This window comes from Arachis ipaensis, chromosome B9, assembly GCF_059453495.1.
Source record: "Arachis ipaensis isolate K30076 ecotype BB chromosome B9, ASM5945349v1, whole genome shotgun sequence".
NCBI classification, from domain to species: Eukaryota; Viridiplantae; Streptophyta; class Magnoliopsida; order Fabales; family Fabaceae; genus Arachis; species Arachis ipaensis.
In genome coordinates, this window is record NC_142444.1 from 123,983,310 (window position 1) to 123,997,955 (window position 14,646).

The following is a 14,646-nucleotide window of genomic DNA, read 5'->3' on the forward strand; positions in this document are numbered from 1 at the left end:
TTTCTGCAATGATAGCAGAATTTTAAAACATTTGTACAATTTTCAATTATGGTCGGAATGCTCCAGAACCAAGTTTTATTTTCTAAACCCGTGTTTTTACAATAATTAAAGGGATTAAAGAGAGTATAATGACCAATTAAGAATGTTTACCTGGTAAATTGTTAAGGAAAGTTTGAATGTTGTTAAAGGTGAGGGAACCCGTAAGGGTGGTTTTAGTGCTATTTTAGAGGAGATTATGTCCGAATTTCTATAAAAGTTCAGGAACTTAGTTAAATGTAAATGTGTAAGTTGTCCCCAATAAGGTTTAAGGTTAATGAGTGATGCGGAGGTATGTATAATTAGACGGTGGTGCGGAGGTATGTATAGTTAGGCGGTAATGCGGAGGTTTGTTTTATAATGTTGGTGATGCGGAGGCATGGTGAAGAGAAAGTAAATGAGAAATCATGTTTGAAAGAGATAATTGAAATAAATAAGTAAATTATGAAAAGTGTATGTTGAATGGGCTTTATGCCAATCTGCTAATGCGAAAGTGCCCGCCTAACGGATAGCTTGAGATTGCTAATGCGGGAATGTTCGCCTAACTGATAGCACTGTTCTTTACTGTGATACACATTGAAATGTTATTATAATGCGGCCTAATTGACACGGGTAACCGTGATGCCAAGGTGTCTAATTGACACAGTAAAGGGACCATATTCGGGGTTCACTCCGAGTAACGTCGGGTTGCGGGTAGACAACCGACGCATGAGCTCATGACTTGTGCTAGGAATAGGCATGCATCATCTTGTTTGCGCCTATGAACTTCTTGTGAATTATTTACTGCCATTTCTTTCTTGTTCATGCTACTTACTTGTTATATATATGTTTGTTCCTTGAGTCTCTGTGTTTGTTCTTTTTCTGTTCCGCGACAACTTAGAGATAAAGATCCTAGGTTTCCCTTTTACCTTACTGAGAACTCTAGGTTCTCACCCTGCTTTTCTTTCTTTCCCCCTCCCCAGACGGGTCCGGCAGAGGAGCTCTTTGAGTTTCGTCCTAACCGCTGAGCTATGAGGATCCAGCGCGCGGCGGAGTCTTCATATGGAGCACGTTTTGAACCTCTTTCTTGCACAATGTTCAGAGATCACTCCAGAGTTAGTTGCAGTGAATCTCTCGCTCCTTTTTGATGATCTTAGTATTACTTTTCCCTCGCTTTTGTAGTACTTTTAGAGGGGTAGGACATTTTAGTAGTTCGGTTCCAGTTTAGGAAACCCGTGTGAGGGTTGGGACTGTTTTTCTTTAATTTTGTCTCTGTAAATATAACTTGGTGTAGCACTCGTTATTTTGATACTTGGCATGTATCCTCAAACTCAACTTATGTTTATATATGTATATATGTATATATACTCTGTTATCATGTGCTTTTCGGTAATATGACTTTAAGTATTGTCCTTGCAAGTAACTATATGATGTTTCACAAGAAACAGTTTTTTTCACGATTAAATTGATAAAGGCTTTTATTAATTTTTGTATCAAAATTCTGAGTCTAGAGCTAAGTAGGTCCTCACGACGAGTAACACCTGAATGGTTGGCATTGGTCATGACGTGTCAAAAGTTGGGGTGTTACATAATCAAATTAATTAATTGATACAATTAATTAATTATAATTTATTTGCTTTAACGAATTAAATGAAATAAATCAGGAAACATCTTAAGAGCATACTGCATCAGTTCTGTTATTAAGTGCAAAAATCTGATTTTTATATAATAGAATAGATAGATAATAAAGATATTTTTTTAAATTAATATAATTGTACATTATTCATTAAATATTAATTATAATATTGTAATATAATTATAATAAAGATATTTTTCAAAAATAAATTTATTTAAAGAAATATAAATTGGTTATTAATAACCGATGCCATTATCATATAATTATCATATTATATTATAATAATAATAATAATAATAATAATAATAATAATAATAATAATTATTATTATTATTATTATTATTATTATTATTATTATTATTATTAAAATAATTAAAAATATTTTTATTGATAATTGATAAATAATTTAACAATGTATTAAAATAGTGCATTCATTTTGGCGGAAAAATAGATTTATGAGAAATCGATACCTCACTTCTATTAGTTGGAAAAAAATCCTGTTTTAATATATTAAGTAGATTCTATTATATCTTCCTAAACAAACCTAAACAACTCTACACTAATAGCCGTGGCATGTCATGTTTTTCAAGATTTATATTTAGGAACATATAGAATTTTAATAATAGTACACAGATAATTGAAATAGTTTATATACAGATTTTTCAAGTTATTATTATTATTATTATTATTATTATTATTATTATTATTATTATTATTATTATTATTATTATTATTATTAGATAATGAATAAGAATTAGAATTATATCAATATTTTTAAAATTAATATAATTAAAATGACTAAAAATATTTAAAATTAATGTGGATTATTAATATCATAGGATTTGATCATTTTATTATTAGAATCAAATATTCTTATCATGATTAATACGATCGGTGCCATTATCATATCATTATTATTATTATTATTATTATTATTATTATTATTATTATTATTATTATTATTATTATTATTATTATTATTAAAAATATTTTTAATTGATAATTGATAAGTAATTTAATAATACATTAAATATTGATTTGATATAATTATAATGAAAATATGTTTCTAAATTAGTATAATTATTCATTAAATATTAATTATAATATAATTATAATAAAGATATTTTTTTATAAAATAATTTAGAATAGAGAAAAGTGTATTCATATTGGAGGGAAAACGGAGTCACGATGGATCGACATTTCACCTTTATTAGTTCGAAAAACCCAGTTTTAGTGTATTAAGTAGATAAGTAGATAAGTAGATTAAGTAGATAGATAGATTAAGAGCCCGTTTGGGAAACTCTAGAAGTAGCTTTTTTTAACTTTTGACTTATAAAAAGTAGTAATATTAATGTCGGGTGCAATTTTCAAAACCAAATTGCAACTTTTTAAGAAGCTATTTTGGAGCTTACAGAGAAGTTAAAAAAATGACTTCTCTCATAATACTTCTACTTTTCATTACATTTTTTTAAAATAAGCACTTTTAGAGTTAAAAATACAAACACAAAATAATTTATTTATAAATTACTTTTAACAGAGTCATTTATTGTTTAAGTTATTTTATCAAAAGAAGCTTAATTAAGTTAGTTACTCAAACTGAGCCTAAATGTATCTATAATTAAAATATGTATTTTATTTATTTAAAAAAACCCAATGAATGGGGCATGAGAAATTGAGAATGATGAATCTGCCAAGTGGTCCTTTCTCTTTCTTTCTCCAACGCAACGCTTTCTTCTTACCGATAATCTCGGGTCCTTCAGTTGTCTCTCTCTCACTCCCTCCACTCTCACAACACCTTCAGATTCGTTTTAATTTCAGGTCTCTTTCTCTCACTCTTTTCCTTTTTCAATCCAAATTTCAAGTTAGTTTCTTACCCACTTGTTTCTGCAATTGCTGCTTGATTAATCGGTTCTGATTTCGATTTTTCATTGATGGTGTCCTCAATTTTGGATTTTGTTTTCTGGGTTTGTGAATGGCTGGTTTGAACATGTCTGAACTGCAGTCAAAGTCGATTCTTTGTCCCGCTTTAATTAACTTTATGAGTTTGATGGGGTCACTGTGGTTGTTCAAGATTGCATTTTGACAATGTTTCTGCATACCCATTTGAGTGATTTGACTTGCACTTTGTGAAGTTAACTGAGCTAGTAGATGAGTGTGTGGGAAACTGGGAATCATGGTTTTGGATTCCAAGGTTATACTTTACATGGTTTTTGAGCAATGTTGAAATTCACATTAGGTTCAATTCTGAATTTCGGATATTAAGCTGTTTTCAATTGAATTGTTTTCCATTATTTTTGAGGTCTTATTTTGTTGCATTGCGAGGATCTTATTGAACTGTTTTGCATTCTGTGAATTTGGTGGATCAAGGTAGATTGTTCTAGTTTTGTTGAGTTTAGATTTTTTTTTTTATTATTCCTAGTACTTCAGTTGAATTGGATTAGTTATAACTGACCTTTTCTCCTTTGTATTGTATACGTTAATCTAATACCAAATGAGCATTTAAATTTCTGTTTGTTTTATTTGCATTTGTCAGTATCCACTAGTTGCTTCTGGTCTAACGATTATAGATTTTTATTTTGTTATTTGATATCTTTTATTAAGGTTTAGGGTGTGATCAGCAAAATAATATTTTTAATTCCAATGTTTGTATATTTATTCTCATTTATTTTCCTGTTTGAACAGGAGTAGGAATTGATGTGAATTGTCTTCTGGCGAGGCGTTGGTTCCTTGATTTTTATGGGTGGCAAAAATAGATTATTGGTGAAATAGGCTACACAAGACAGCAGGTTTCCGGGGTTAGTAAAATGGATAATACAAGGTGTTGGTTTAATAGGTTCAAGTCAAAAGATAAAGTGCCGTCTACAAAACATAAGGATACTATGAGCACCGGAAAAGAAGGGTCAAGACCTCCAACAAACGAAGAAGCACCTTCCAGTGCAACCAAACAGAAGGTTGCAGCTGCGAAACAGTTCATAGAAAACCATTATAAAAAGCAGATGAAGGATCTGCAGGAGAGGAAGGAACGGTATGTGGACTTTTTAGTTTGAGTAATTTTGATTGTAAGATATGATATTATTGATAAGTTTTGACAATTGAACCAATTTGAAGTAGTTATTTTAACAATCTTATATTGTCACAGCTCATTGCTTGAGAAATATAAATGTGTTGAGATTCTTTAATAACACCCTTGATGATGCTAGATATGTATGGAATCAACTTCTGCAATTTGAAATCTTGATAAGGCCTAAAACGTTGTGTGCATTTGAAAAAAATTTATTTATCATGAAAAAAATTCCTTATAAAGTGAGCAAAATCAAACACATTCATTATTCTTTGCAGACGGAATATGCTTGAAAAGAAATTGGCTGATGCTGAAGTCTCCGAGGAAGAGCAGAACAACCTGCTTAAGTATTTTGAGAAAAAGGAGAGGGAATACATGCGCCTTCAGAGGCATAAGATGGGGGCTGATGATTTTGAACCCCTGACTATGATAGGGAAGGGTGCATTTGGAGAGGTATAGTTATCTTCATTTAACTCAAATGACTCGAATGATTTTTTATGTTAGTATCATAATTCTTGGTGATCACATTAATATTCCTCTGGTAAATAAAATGGATTCAATGATGCGTATTGTGGAGACTAGAGATGTTGCTTGAATCCAAAATCTAATCTGATTATTTTCTTTGAGGTTTCAAGACGTAGTTCTAACTTCCATATTTTTTAGTTTGTTCAGAAAATGATCTTTTACAACTTTTTTTTTTAATTATTATTTACAGGTCAGGATCTGCCGTGAGAAAGCAACTGGTCATGTATATGCTATGAAGAAACTCAAGAAATCAGAGATGCTTCGCAGAGGGCAGGTATTGGAAATATCAGGACTTGCTTACCTCAATGAAGTGAATATTGTGTTATCCTTATTTTGCTTATTTCTTTTTAATACTTTTTAAGGTTGAACATGTTAAAGCCGAGAGGAACTTACTTGCAGAAGTTGACAGCAATTGCATTGTAAAGCTTTATTATTCCTTTCAAGATGAAGAGTACTTATATCTCATCATGGAGTATCTACCTGGTGGTGATATGATGACGCTGCTCATGCGGAAGGATATACTGACAGAAGACGAGGCAAGGTTCTATGTAGGAGAGACTGTCCTTGCTATCGAGTCTATTCATAAACATAATTATATTCATCGGTAAGCTCAAACTGTAAATAATAGCATTATGCAATGGGATTTAAACTAATCTTACAGTATTCTTTCTTGATTCTGCATGAATAACTATTTAGTAGTCTGATTCTAAAAATGCATTCCAGGGATATCAAGCCCGACAATTTGCTGCTGGATAGAAATGGTCACATGAAATTATCAGATTTTGGATTATGTAAACCACTAGACTGCAGTAATCTTCAGGAAACGGATTTCTCTATGGGAAATAACAGAAGTGGTGCCCTTCGGAGTGATGGACGTCCTGTGGCTCCTAAAAGAACTCAACAAGAGCAACTGCAGCATTGGCAGAAAAATAGGCGAACGCTTGTAAGTCACCCAGTATACTCGGAGAGACATGAATATTTTGTTGCATATGAACTTGCAGGTTAAGAGTTTTTTTTTTTTTTTTTTTTTTTCCACTTATACCGATTTGAGTATTGAGGAACAGATTTTATTTTTTAAATGAGTTTGAATGTCCATTTGAAATTCTAGAGCCATTTTTGGCTAAAAGCTACAAGAGTGACACTTCTTTCCAAACTACTGTTGAGGCTTACACAAATGGATCCGAAATATGCTATATAAGTGTTGGATAATATGTTCTTAAGGATGCATTTGTTTGTTGAGACTGGGAGGCTGGAACTCAGTATCATATTTGGTGGTTAGGGACTGGAACTAAAATTTCAGTCCCTTTAGTACCTCCAGAAAATAGGGATACAGGGGACTGAAATTTTTGGGGATAGGGACTGAAACTTTGATAACGTTTTATTTTGAAAATACCCTCATTTAACTTTTTAAATTCCAAGTCTACTCCTCTTTGAAAACAAATTAGGGCTCTCCATATTTATCTTAAACCAAATAAGATACTGAAACATAACTCAATCTTTTACACCTTAAAGCAAACACAATACAAAAACTTAATTAAGTCTCTGTCTTTCAGCCTCTGTCTCCTAGTCTCTATCTCTCACTCTTAGTCTCCCTTCCAAATGCAGTTTAATAGTTATTCTCCATTGTGTGTAAAAATTTGGTAACCTCTTGTTTCTGGCTGTCTTGGCAATTCTTTTTGCTCTGATCATTGTCGAATCAGTATATAAGGCATTTGAAGCAAACCTTTTTTGGTCGATACTCTAGGCCTATTCTACGGTTGGAACACCTGACTATATTGCCCCTGAGGTTTTACTGAAGAAAGGATATGGCATGGAATGTGATTGGTAATACATATAATGTTCCTTTCTATTTTTCCTTTTGAAAAATACCTTAAGAGTTCTGTGTTCTTTTCAACCCTATCCCTTTCAATATGTTTTGATATGATTGTGATCATGCTTATAGGTGGTCTCTGGGAGCTATAATGTATGAAATGCTGGTGGGGTATCCACCCTTCTATTCCGATGAACCGATGTTGACTTGTAGAAAGGTAATGTCTGATCTTTTGATGAACTATGATTAATGCTTGAGGTGAAGCAAAAGAGTAGATCGTTGAACTCTGCTAGGTTAATGTGCTCAATTTTAGCTTGAATTGCTATATCAGATGTACTGAAACACATCTTAAGTAGAAGTCACCAATATTCTATGCGACCATGTCCAATTGATTATTGATATTTGCCTCTAAAAGGCTTAGAGGTATTGGCTTTGTTAAGATGCTACAATTGTTGAATATTGGTTTACCGGGGACAAGTCTTGGAGAAATAATACATATTTTCTTAATATACCAAACTTGAAAATCACACATTCTATTTCTATGGTATAGTGCTAAAAAATACTTAAATTTAGTTCTTTCTGTTGCCAATGTTGATGTTGTAATTTAGATGGCACATTCTTAATATTTCATAATGTATCCATCTTCATTTCTTGTATTCTTCTCCTTTTATGTTGTCTAACACTGATTTATCTTAGTCAAATATGATCATGTTGCATCTCCAATCTTTAAATTTGCAGATAGTAAATTGGAGAACTCATTTAAAATTTCCAGAAGAAGCTAAACTCTCGCCTGAGGCAATAGATCTTATTAGTCGACTTCTATGTAATGTGGAACAGAGGCTTGGAACCAAAGGAGCCTATGAAATAAAGGTGTTGTGGTCCGTTCTCTAAATTCCATATTTCACTTCGCCATATAATCCCGCACTAAATAATTGTTTGGTCTTTTTATTTCCAGGCTCACCCATGGTTCAAAGGTATTGAGTGGGACAAGTTGTACCAAATGAAAGCTGCTTTTATTCCTGAGGTCAATGGTGAATTAGATACTCAAAATTTTGAAAAGTTTGAGGAGGTATTTTATATATATATATATCTATAAGTACGCAGAAGACATTTTGTTTATTGTTTGTTGTTTGTTATTGTCACTAATGAGTATCGTGCTCTGTTAAATTACTTTGTTGTGTAGGGCGATAACCAAACTCAACCTTCCTCAAAATCAGGCCCATGGAGAAAGGTTGGTTCTTTTTTATGGAAATTGTGAATGTGGTTGATCTATAAGAGGTGCTATAGTTGTCAAATTGTTAGTGAAACCAATAAATCATGTAGCAAGATATGTAATAATTGATAGAGTAAGAACCTTCAATCAAATTGATTGTGTAAATTTCTATAGGTTAATTATTCGTTTTAGGATAATTTTGTTCGTGTAGCATACTGGCAATAGAGGCATTTAGTTTGCAGGTGAATTGATTTACTCAAGATTTGGCGATGGTAACTCCGAGAACTAATAAATCTTATTTTGAAAAATCATGGAACATTAGTGTGCATGTGGAACATGTACTTGTTCAAATCTGAGTGTAACTCTGACATATTATTATTTGCTGCAGATGCTGTCATCTAAGGACATTAACTTCGTCGGCTACACATATAAGAACTATGAAATTGTGAATGATGATCAACTACCTGGAATTGGTTTGTACATTTTTTTTATATATGTATATATCTTTATTGCAATTTTTTTCTCGTTTAATTTTTTACATCTCATTTTTGTCATTTTCTTTACATAATGAAAAAGTTATTCTGTAATGTATTGCTCTAGTTCTAAAGATTTGTTACTTGTTACATTTGCGAATTCAGCGAAACTATGGAGTTTTATGCTTCTATCAGTTTAGTTTCACTTAAACCACGTTTCATATTTTGTGGCTGAACTTGAGTTGGTTATTGCTGCATTTTCTATCAGCTGAGTTGAAGAAGAAGAACACAAAAACTAAAAGGCCATCAATTAGGACCCTATTTGGTAAGAAGAATATATTAATTGTTTTCCTCTTCTGTTGACTTTTTTGTTTCTTCCTTCTCTTTCTATAGTGTGAAAGTATTCTTGGTTTATTATGATCTAATAGTTAAACATCGTCATGCTAAGTAATGGTATTCTGATTCAATTTATCTTAAATTGTGTCGTACATGTCGATTTGCTAGTTCTTTATTGTGTTCATCACATGATTATAGATGACGAATCAGCTATGGCTGCGAATCAACCTGGCCAAGGGAGCTTCTTAAAACTCTTACCTAGTCAACCAGAGGTTCCTGAGAAGAGTGAATACCAATGACCTACCCAACAAGAGGATGGCCATTGAAAATGAAGGTAAGATGGGGTTGAACACTTTTCGTTTTTTTCCCTTAAATACAAATTTTTTTTGGTTAATTTGGTGTGGATGATAGTTTTGGAGCAAAAAAAGCCCTGAAAGTTTGTGGTTTTTTTGGATAGCTGGGATTTTAGGGGAGGGATTTACTGGGGTATTTGATTGTGTAGAAAAAAAAGGTATCTTTTTAGGTATATATACCAATCTATATATATTCTTTTACATTTTTGGTTGGTGGCGTATTCTTTTGTTCACCATTTATCAAGTTGCAATGTGTTAAATATCCAAGGTATTTTTTTTTCTTGTAATTTATATACAGTTCAAGTGCACACCACACCCTCTTTTAGTGCCATGTAGAGAGAGATTCATTAGTTTGTATGGTAATATTTTCTTTGTTTGAATCCATAGTTCCTAATTTTTACTGCCCAAATCCTTGTTCTTCAATTTAAATTTTAGGTGGTGTTTCTTGATTATAAGCTATTTTTTATATATGGATGATATTATATTTGATAATATTAATATTTTGTTGAATTATTAAATTGAATATCTTTGTAAACATGAAATCGACCTTACAATTTGACTATGTCGGATCAAAATATGTTGTGTAATGTGTAGTATCACTTTTATAACTTGTACTATGTACAAATGTAAGTCACGTGAATCAAATAAAATTTATAAAATTGAAGCATCTATAAATCTATTTTTATTTTAATTAGTATGACATTTTTTATGGCAAATTTCATCTCCTCAGATTAGGCAAGATTTTAAGGGTACTCAAGATTCTTAAATTGTAATGGGAAGGAAATAAATTCAATACTTTGTATACCAACTAAGGATTTAATGATTTTGAGAGAATACCTAATTTGGTGTCTAAAATTGAACGAGTTACTTTAGTGTAGGAATTTTTTAATGACCAATTAAATTTCCCATCGCAAAAAAATGTGGCTTTCGTTAGTTTTGGTAAATATTGTTAATTGAAATGATTTAATTGATGTTTACTAATTTTGATTTAATTAAATTTGATTTAATTAAATTTTATAATTAGTTTCGGACGCTACGTTGAATGAAAATAAAAGTTGTCCATATCAACTAGATGCAATGGTACCAAAATGACACCTGATTGTCTACATTAGTATACATAAATAGATGTGAAATGAAAGTAGTTTTTTTTTTTTCTTTTTACTGTATTTTCTAACTCGATAGATTAATGACTAATTTGGTGGATAGATTAATGACTAATTTGGTGTGAATTGAAGTTTTATTTAAGAATTTGTCTCTGATTAATATATTGTTGCATGCATAAGATTGGATTCGAATTTTCGATACTTAAGTGAACGAGTGAGTTAACTATTCGGTCAACTTAAGTTAGTTGAAACGAAAATTTAGTTAGAGATTAATAAGAGTTATATTTCTGAAATTGACTTATCTAACCAACTTTAGGTTAAAAAGACAATCAGTTCATGTGGGGCTAGGGTTCCAAAGAAATGACAAAGATCCTAAAGAAATTGATACCAACTAGTTCTCTAACAGTAACCTGCCACAACCATGAGGAGGAAACACTAGACTGTAACTAGACCAATCCCTAAAATTATGAAAATGATTTGTCATCCAATAACTATTCTATTGTACCCTTCTTTATTAGCATTAGGTACAAAATTTCTTCACATTAATTGACCAATGGACTCCACCAAAGACAACACAAGGATTCATTTACATGTTACTCAGCAACAAGGGAATCTTCTTCCACTCAAAAAAAATATGCACTTCCTAATTTTTAATTTAAAAGGCAATTATTTGATGGAGCATGACAAATTTGAGAACTACTATATATAAATATCTGACCGTTAGTCAACTTCAAGGGAAACCTAAAACAAATAAGATAATTGCTACTTTATCTATCCGTAGAATATATAATAAACAATATTTTTATATTTGGTTCTAATATTTTTGTGTGTGTACCTTTTATTTATTTACTAGTACTGGTAGATAGTTTTTTTTATTTTAATCCATTTCTACATTTTCAAATTGGTTTCAACTCTGAATATAAAGTAATATTCAATTTGGCAAAATAATAATACAAAACTACAGTAATCACAAACAGCAAAAAGTGACTTAAAAGCTATGATCTACGGATACTGACACGGACATGGGATACGTCGACATACAAATTTTAAAATTTTTTAAGACATGAGAACACGTATACATATAAAATATAAAGTATTTTTTAGATAAATTATAATGATATTTTATTGATATTAAAATATAAATCAATTTTTTAAATTATTTTTAATATCTTATTTTAATTATATCAAATATTTTAAAATATTTTTTTATTTTAATAAATAATAATATATATTATATCTAAATTTATTTCAAGAATATATGTTAAGAATAAGATTGGATACGCTAATACGTGATGGTATTTAGGTGTGTTCAAGCGTGCCCAAAGAAAATTTTTTTATTTTTTATTAATACACAATTGGACACAACAAACACGCGTATCAAACGAGTATCAGCGAGGGTCTGTGTTTCCTAGCTTAAAAGTTAAAACCACTGGCGCATATATAGTGTTCTTAAGCTGCTAGTTATAAAAAATAAATGTGTCTAACTACTACCTATTTTAATATCGATAATAGATAATATAGAATATAGATGCGAATTAACAATTGTTAAAATTAAATAAAGTTCTATCACAGTATCCCTTCTCTGTTCTTTTAGCAAAGATATTAAAATAGTTAAAAAAACAGTTATAATTACTATTTTATTTTTTATTTTTTTGTCTAAATATTCAAATATGTAACTTTTCATCTTTCAACTATGAAAAGGACCTGGAGATATGAAAAGTAATAGTTCCACAAATTAAAGTACCATCCCAACATTCAAAAGAACATGTTCCTTAATTAGCTGCCTGTCAAAAGATACATGTGCAACTCAAAAATAAATAGACCGTAGTAGATATGTTTCTTAGATATTAAACATTATGCGTATATCAAACCTCTAAAAATAAATATCAGTAAATTTACCTTATATCAAAAAATAAAACAAAAATAGTATATTATGTTATGATAAATATTGGATGTTGTTATCGATCCCGGACTGGGAGGAATAGTAAATCGAAAAACTACAAGTAAATGGTCAAATTAGTTCCTAAAAGATTATTTTTTTTTTAAATTGGTTTTTGAAAGATTTTTTTAATTAAATTCGTCTTTTAAAGATTTTAAATTAGTCATGTTAGCATGTTATTTTTTTGTTAATAGTATCAAAATTTGGAATATGCTAATATAACACGTTAAGTTAAGTGACACTTCAACACGCACCTAGAAGTTTTGATTGACTATAAACATAATAACTTTATGAAATTAGATCAAATTAAAACTTAATTGAGGGAAGAATTTGAGGCATTGAAATCCCTTAATTTGGAATTGATTTGATCTAATTTCATAAACTAATTATGTTAATAGTCAATTAAGATTTCTAAATGCTTGTTGAGATGTCACTTAACTTGTCACATTAGCAAACTTTGACACTATCATCAAAGAAAATGACGGAAGAACTAAAATGACTAATTTAAAATATTTAAAGGACGAATTTGATGAATTTTTTTTTCGAAAACTAATTTAAAAAATGAGTAATCTTTCATGAACTAATTTGATCATCTACTCAAAAAACTATTTAAAAAGAAATACAGTGAAAAATCCTATATATCAAATAATAGTTGGAATGAGGGGCAGCATTGCAATTTTTTATGGTAAACTATTAAAATGATATCCAAAAATTTATATAGTTAATAAAAATAAACTCAAAAAATACAAATGCTCTTGGAAGTTAGAAGATCTAAAAATATGATAAAAATAATTAAAAATTAAATATTTATTCTAAAAAAAGATTTTAGAGATTAAATTTTCATACAATTTTATACAAGTATTATTAAAAAAATAAAATATTTTTATTCTTAAAATTTGATAATTTTATATTAAGTAAAGTTCTTTTAAAATTTTTTTACTATGAATGACCAAGTTTTTTTTTGAAAATAAAAAAATATTCTAAAGATCAAAATTTGCTCCAATTTTTTTTTGTACCTTCTAAATAGTTATTCAAATATTTTCATAAAAATTCGAATTAAATGGATAACTCGTTTATTAAATACAAAATTTTTTCAGCATCTATAAAAAATATAATATTTACAATTAATCTCTACATACAAGTGATTTAAATAAACAAGTCCAAACAAGTTAGTTTGACCTAATTCAACTCACGCGCCACTTTTTCTAACAAACTTTTCATCCAACGCGCCAATATATAACTTCCTTTTTCATGCGGATTTTGTTTTCTTTTTCGAATTTTCTCAGCATTTTCTGCATCTCTACGTTTCGTTCCATCTCTGCGTTCTCTGCATTTCTCCTCCTTCTCTATGTTCTCTTCATTCAAGTTCAATGCTCTTCGTGCAAGTTTTTGAAATCAAGCTGTGAAATCAGGTTTGAATAGTTATTTCATTGTCGAAGATAATGAATGATTCAAACTTAGACTGTCAATTGAATCAGAGTGAAGTGGATTATTGTTTTAAATCGAATGAAGCAGCTAAGGTGTGGTTCGATTCTAGTTTAATGTTGTTTGTTAGTAGTTTATGATTTTGTAGGTGAATAATGTTGTTCATTGTTGATGGTTTGAATTGAATGTAACGTACCCGTTCTGAATCTGTTTCTATTATTTTGATGAATCTGCTTCCTCCCCCCGTTTCGATGTATTTGGACTATAAATTGGTGTATTTTGGAAATCTTTCGTTGTATATGTAGGTTCAGACTTTCAATTGAACCAGGGCGAATTGTATTATTATTTTGAATCGAATCAAGTGGTGAGGTTTGGTTTGAATCTAGTTAATATAGTTTGTTAGTAGTTTATGATTCTGAAGTTAAATCATTTTGTTTTTGTTTGTGAAATTTATTGTACATGGTTGATGATTTTTATTTTATTGTAATGTACCAGTTCTGAATTTGATTCTATTATTTTGATGAAATTGTTTCCTCCCATTTCAGTGTATTTTAGTTTTTAATATAGTTTATTTTGCACCGATTTCGATTTATTTTCAGTCTCTGTGCGATATTGATGAGCAGCTTATTCCAAAGGTTGGGATGATTTTTAACATGCTTGAAGAAGCTGAAAAATTATACAAAGATTATTCTAAAGTTGCAGGTTTTTCTACGAAAATTCAGAGTACAATAAGAAGAAAAATGAAATTAAGAACCAA

General features: G+C 30.1%; 1 protein-coding gene across 1 annotated transcript; it reads left to right on the top strand.

The window, feature by feature from the left end:
* The first annotated feature begins 3,290 nt into the window (after nucleotides 1-3,290).
* Nucleotides 3,291-9,831, top strand: LOC107618271 (uncharacterized). The gene is made up of 14 exons (XM_016320284.3): nucleotides 3,291-3,469; nucleotides 4,334-4,676; nucleotides 4,991-5,165; nucleotides 5,428-5,511; nucleotides 5,600-5,841; nucleotides 5,961-6,180; nucleotides 6,982-7,061; nucleotides 7,180-7,264; nucleotides 7,786-7,917; nucleotides 8,003-8,116; nucleotides 8,231-8,278; nucleotides 8,649-8,733; nucleotides 9,002-9,058; nucleotides 9,268-9,831. Exons 2-14 carry the CDS (start codon nucleotides 4,456-4,458, stop codon nucleotides 9,366-9,368), a joined length of 1,644 nt encoding a protein of 547 aa, XP_016175770.1. The 5' UTR covers nucleotides 3,291-3,469; nucleotides 4,334-4,455; the 3' UTR covers nucleotides 9,369-9,831.
* The last annotated feature ends 4,815 nt before the right edge of the window (nucleotides 9,832-14,646 follow it).

Bases quoted from the DNA above. Each gene is read 5' to 3' on its own strand.
- LOC107618271 (XM_016320284.3), top strand. From the start codon at position 4,456: ATGGATAATACAAGGTGTTGGTTTAATAGGTTCAAGTCAAAAGATAAA. The intron at 8,279-8,648 runs GTTGGTTCTTTT...TATTTGCTGCAG, and splicing joins AATCAGGCCCATGGAGAAAG to ATGCTGTCATCTAAGGACAT. The intron at 8,734-9,001 runs GTTTGTACATTT...ATTTTCTATCAG, and splicing joins TGATCAACTACCTGGAATTG to CTGAGTTGAAGAAGAAGAAC.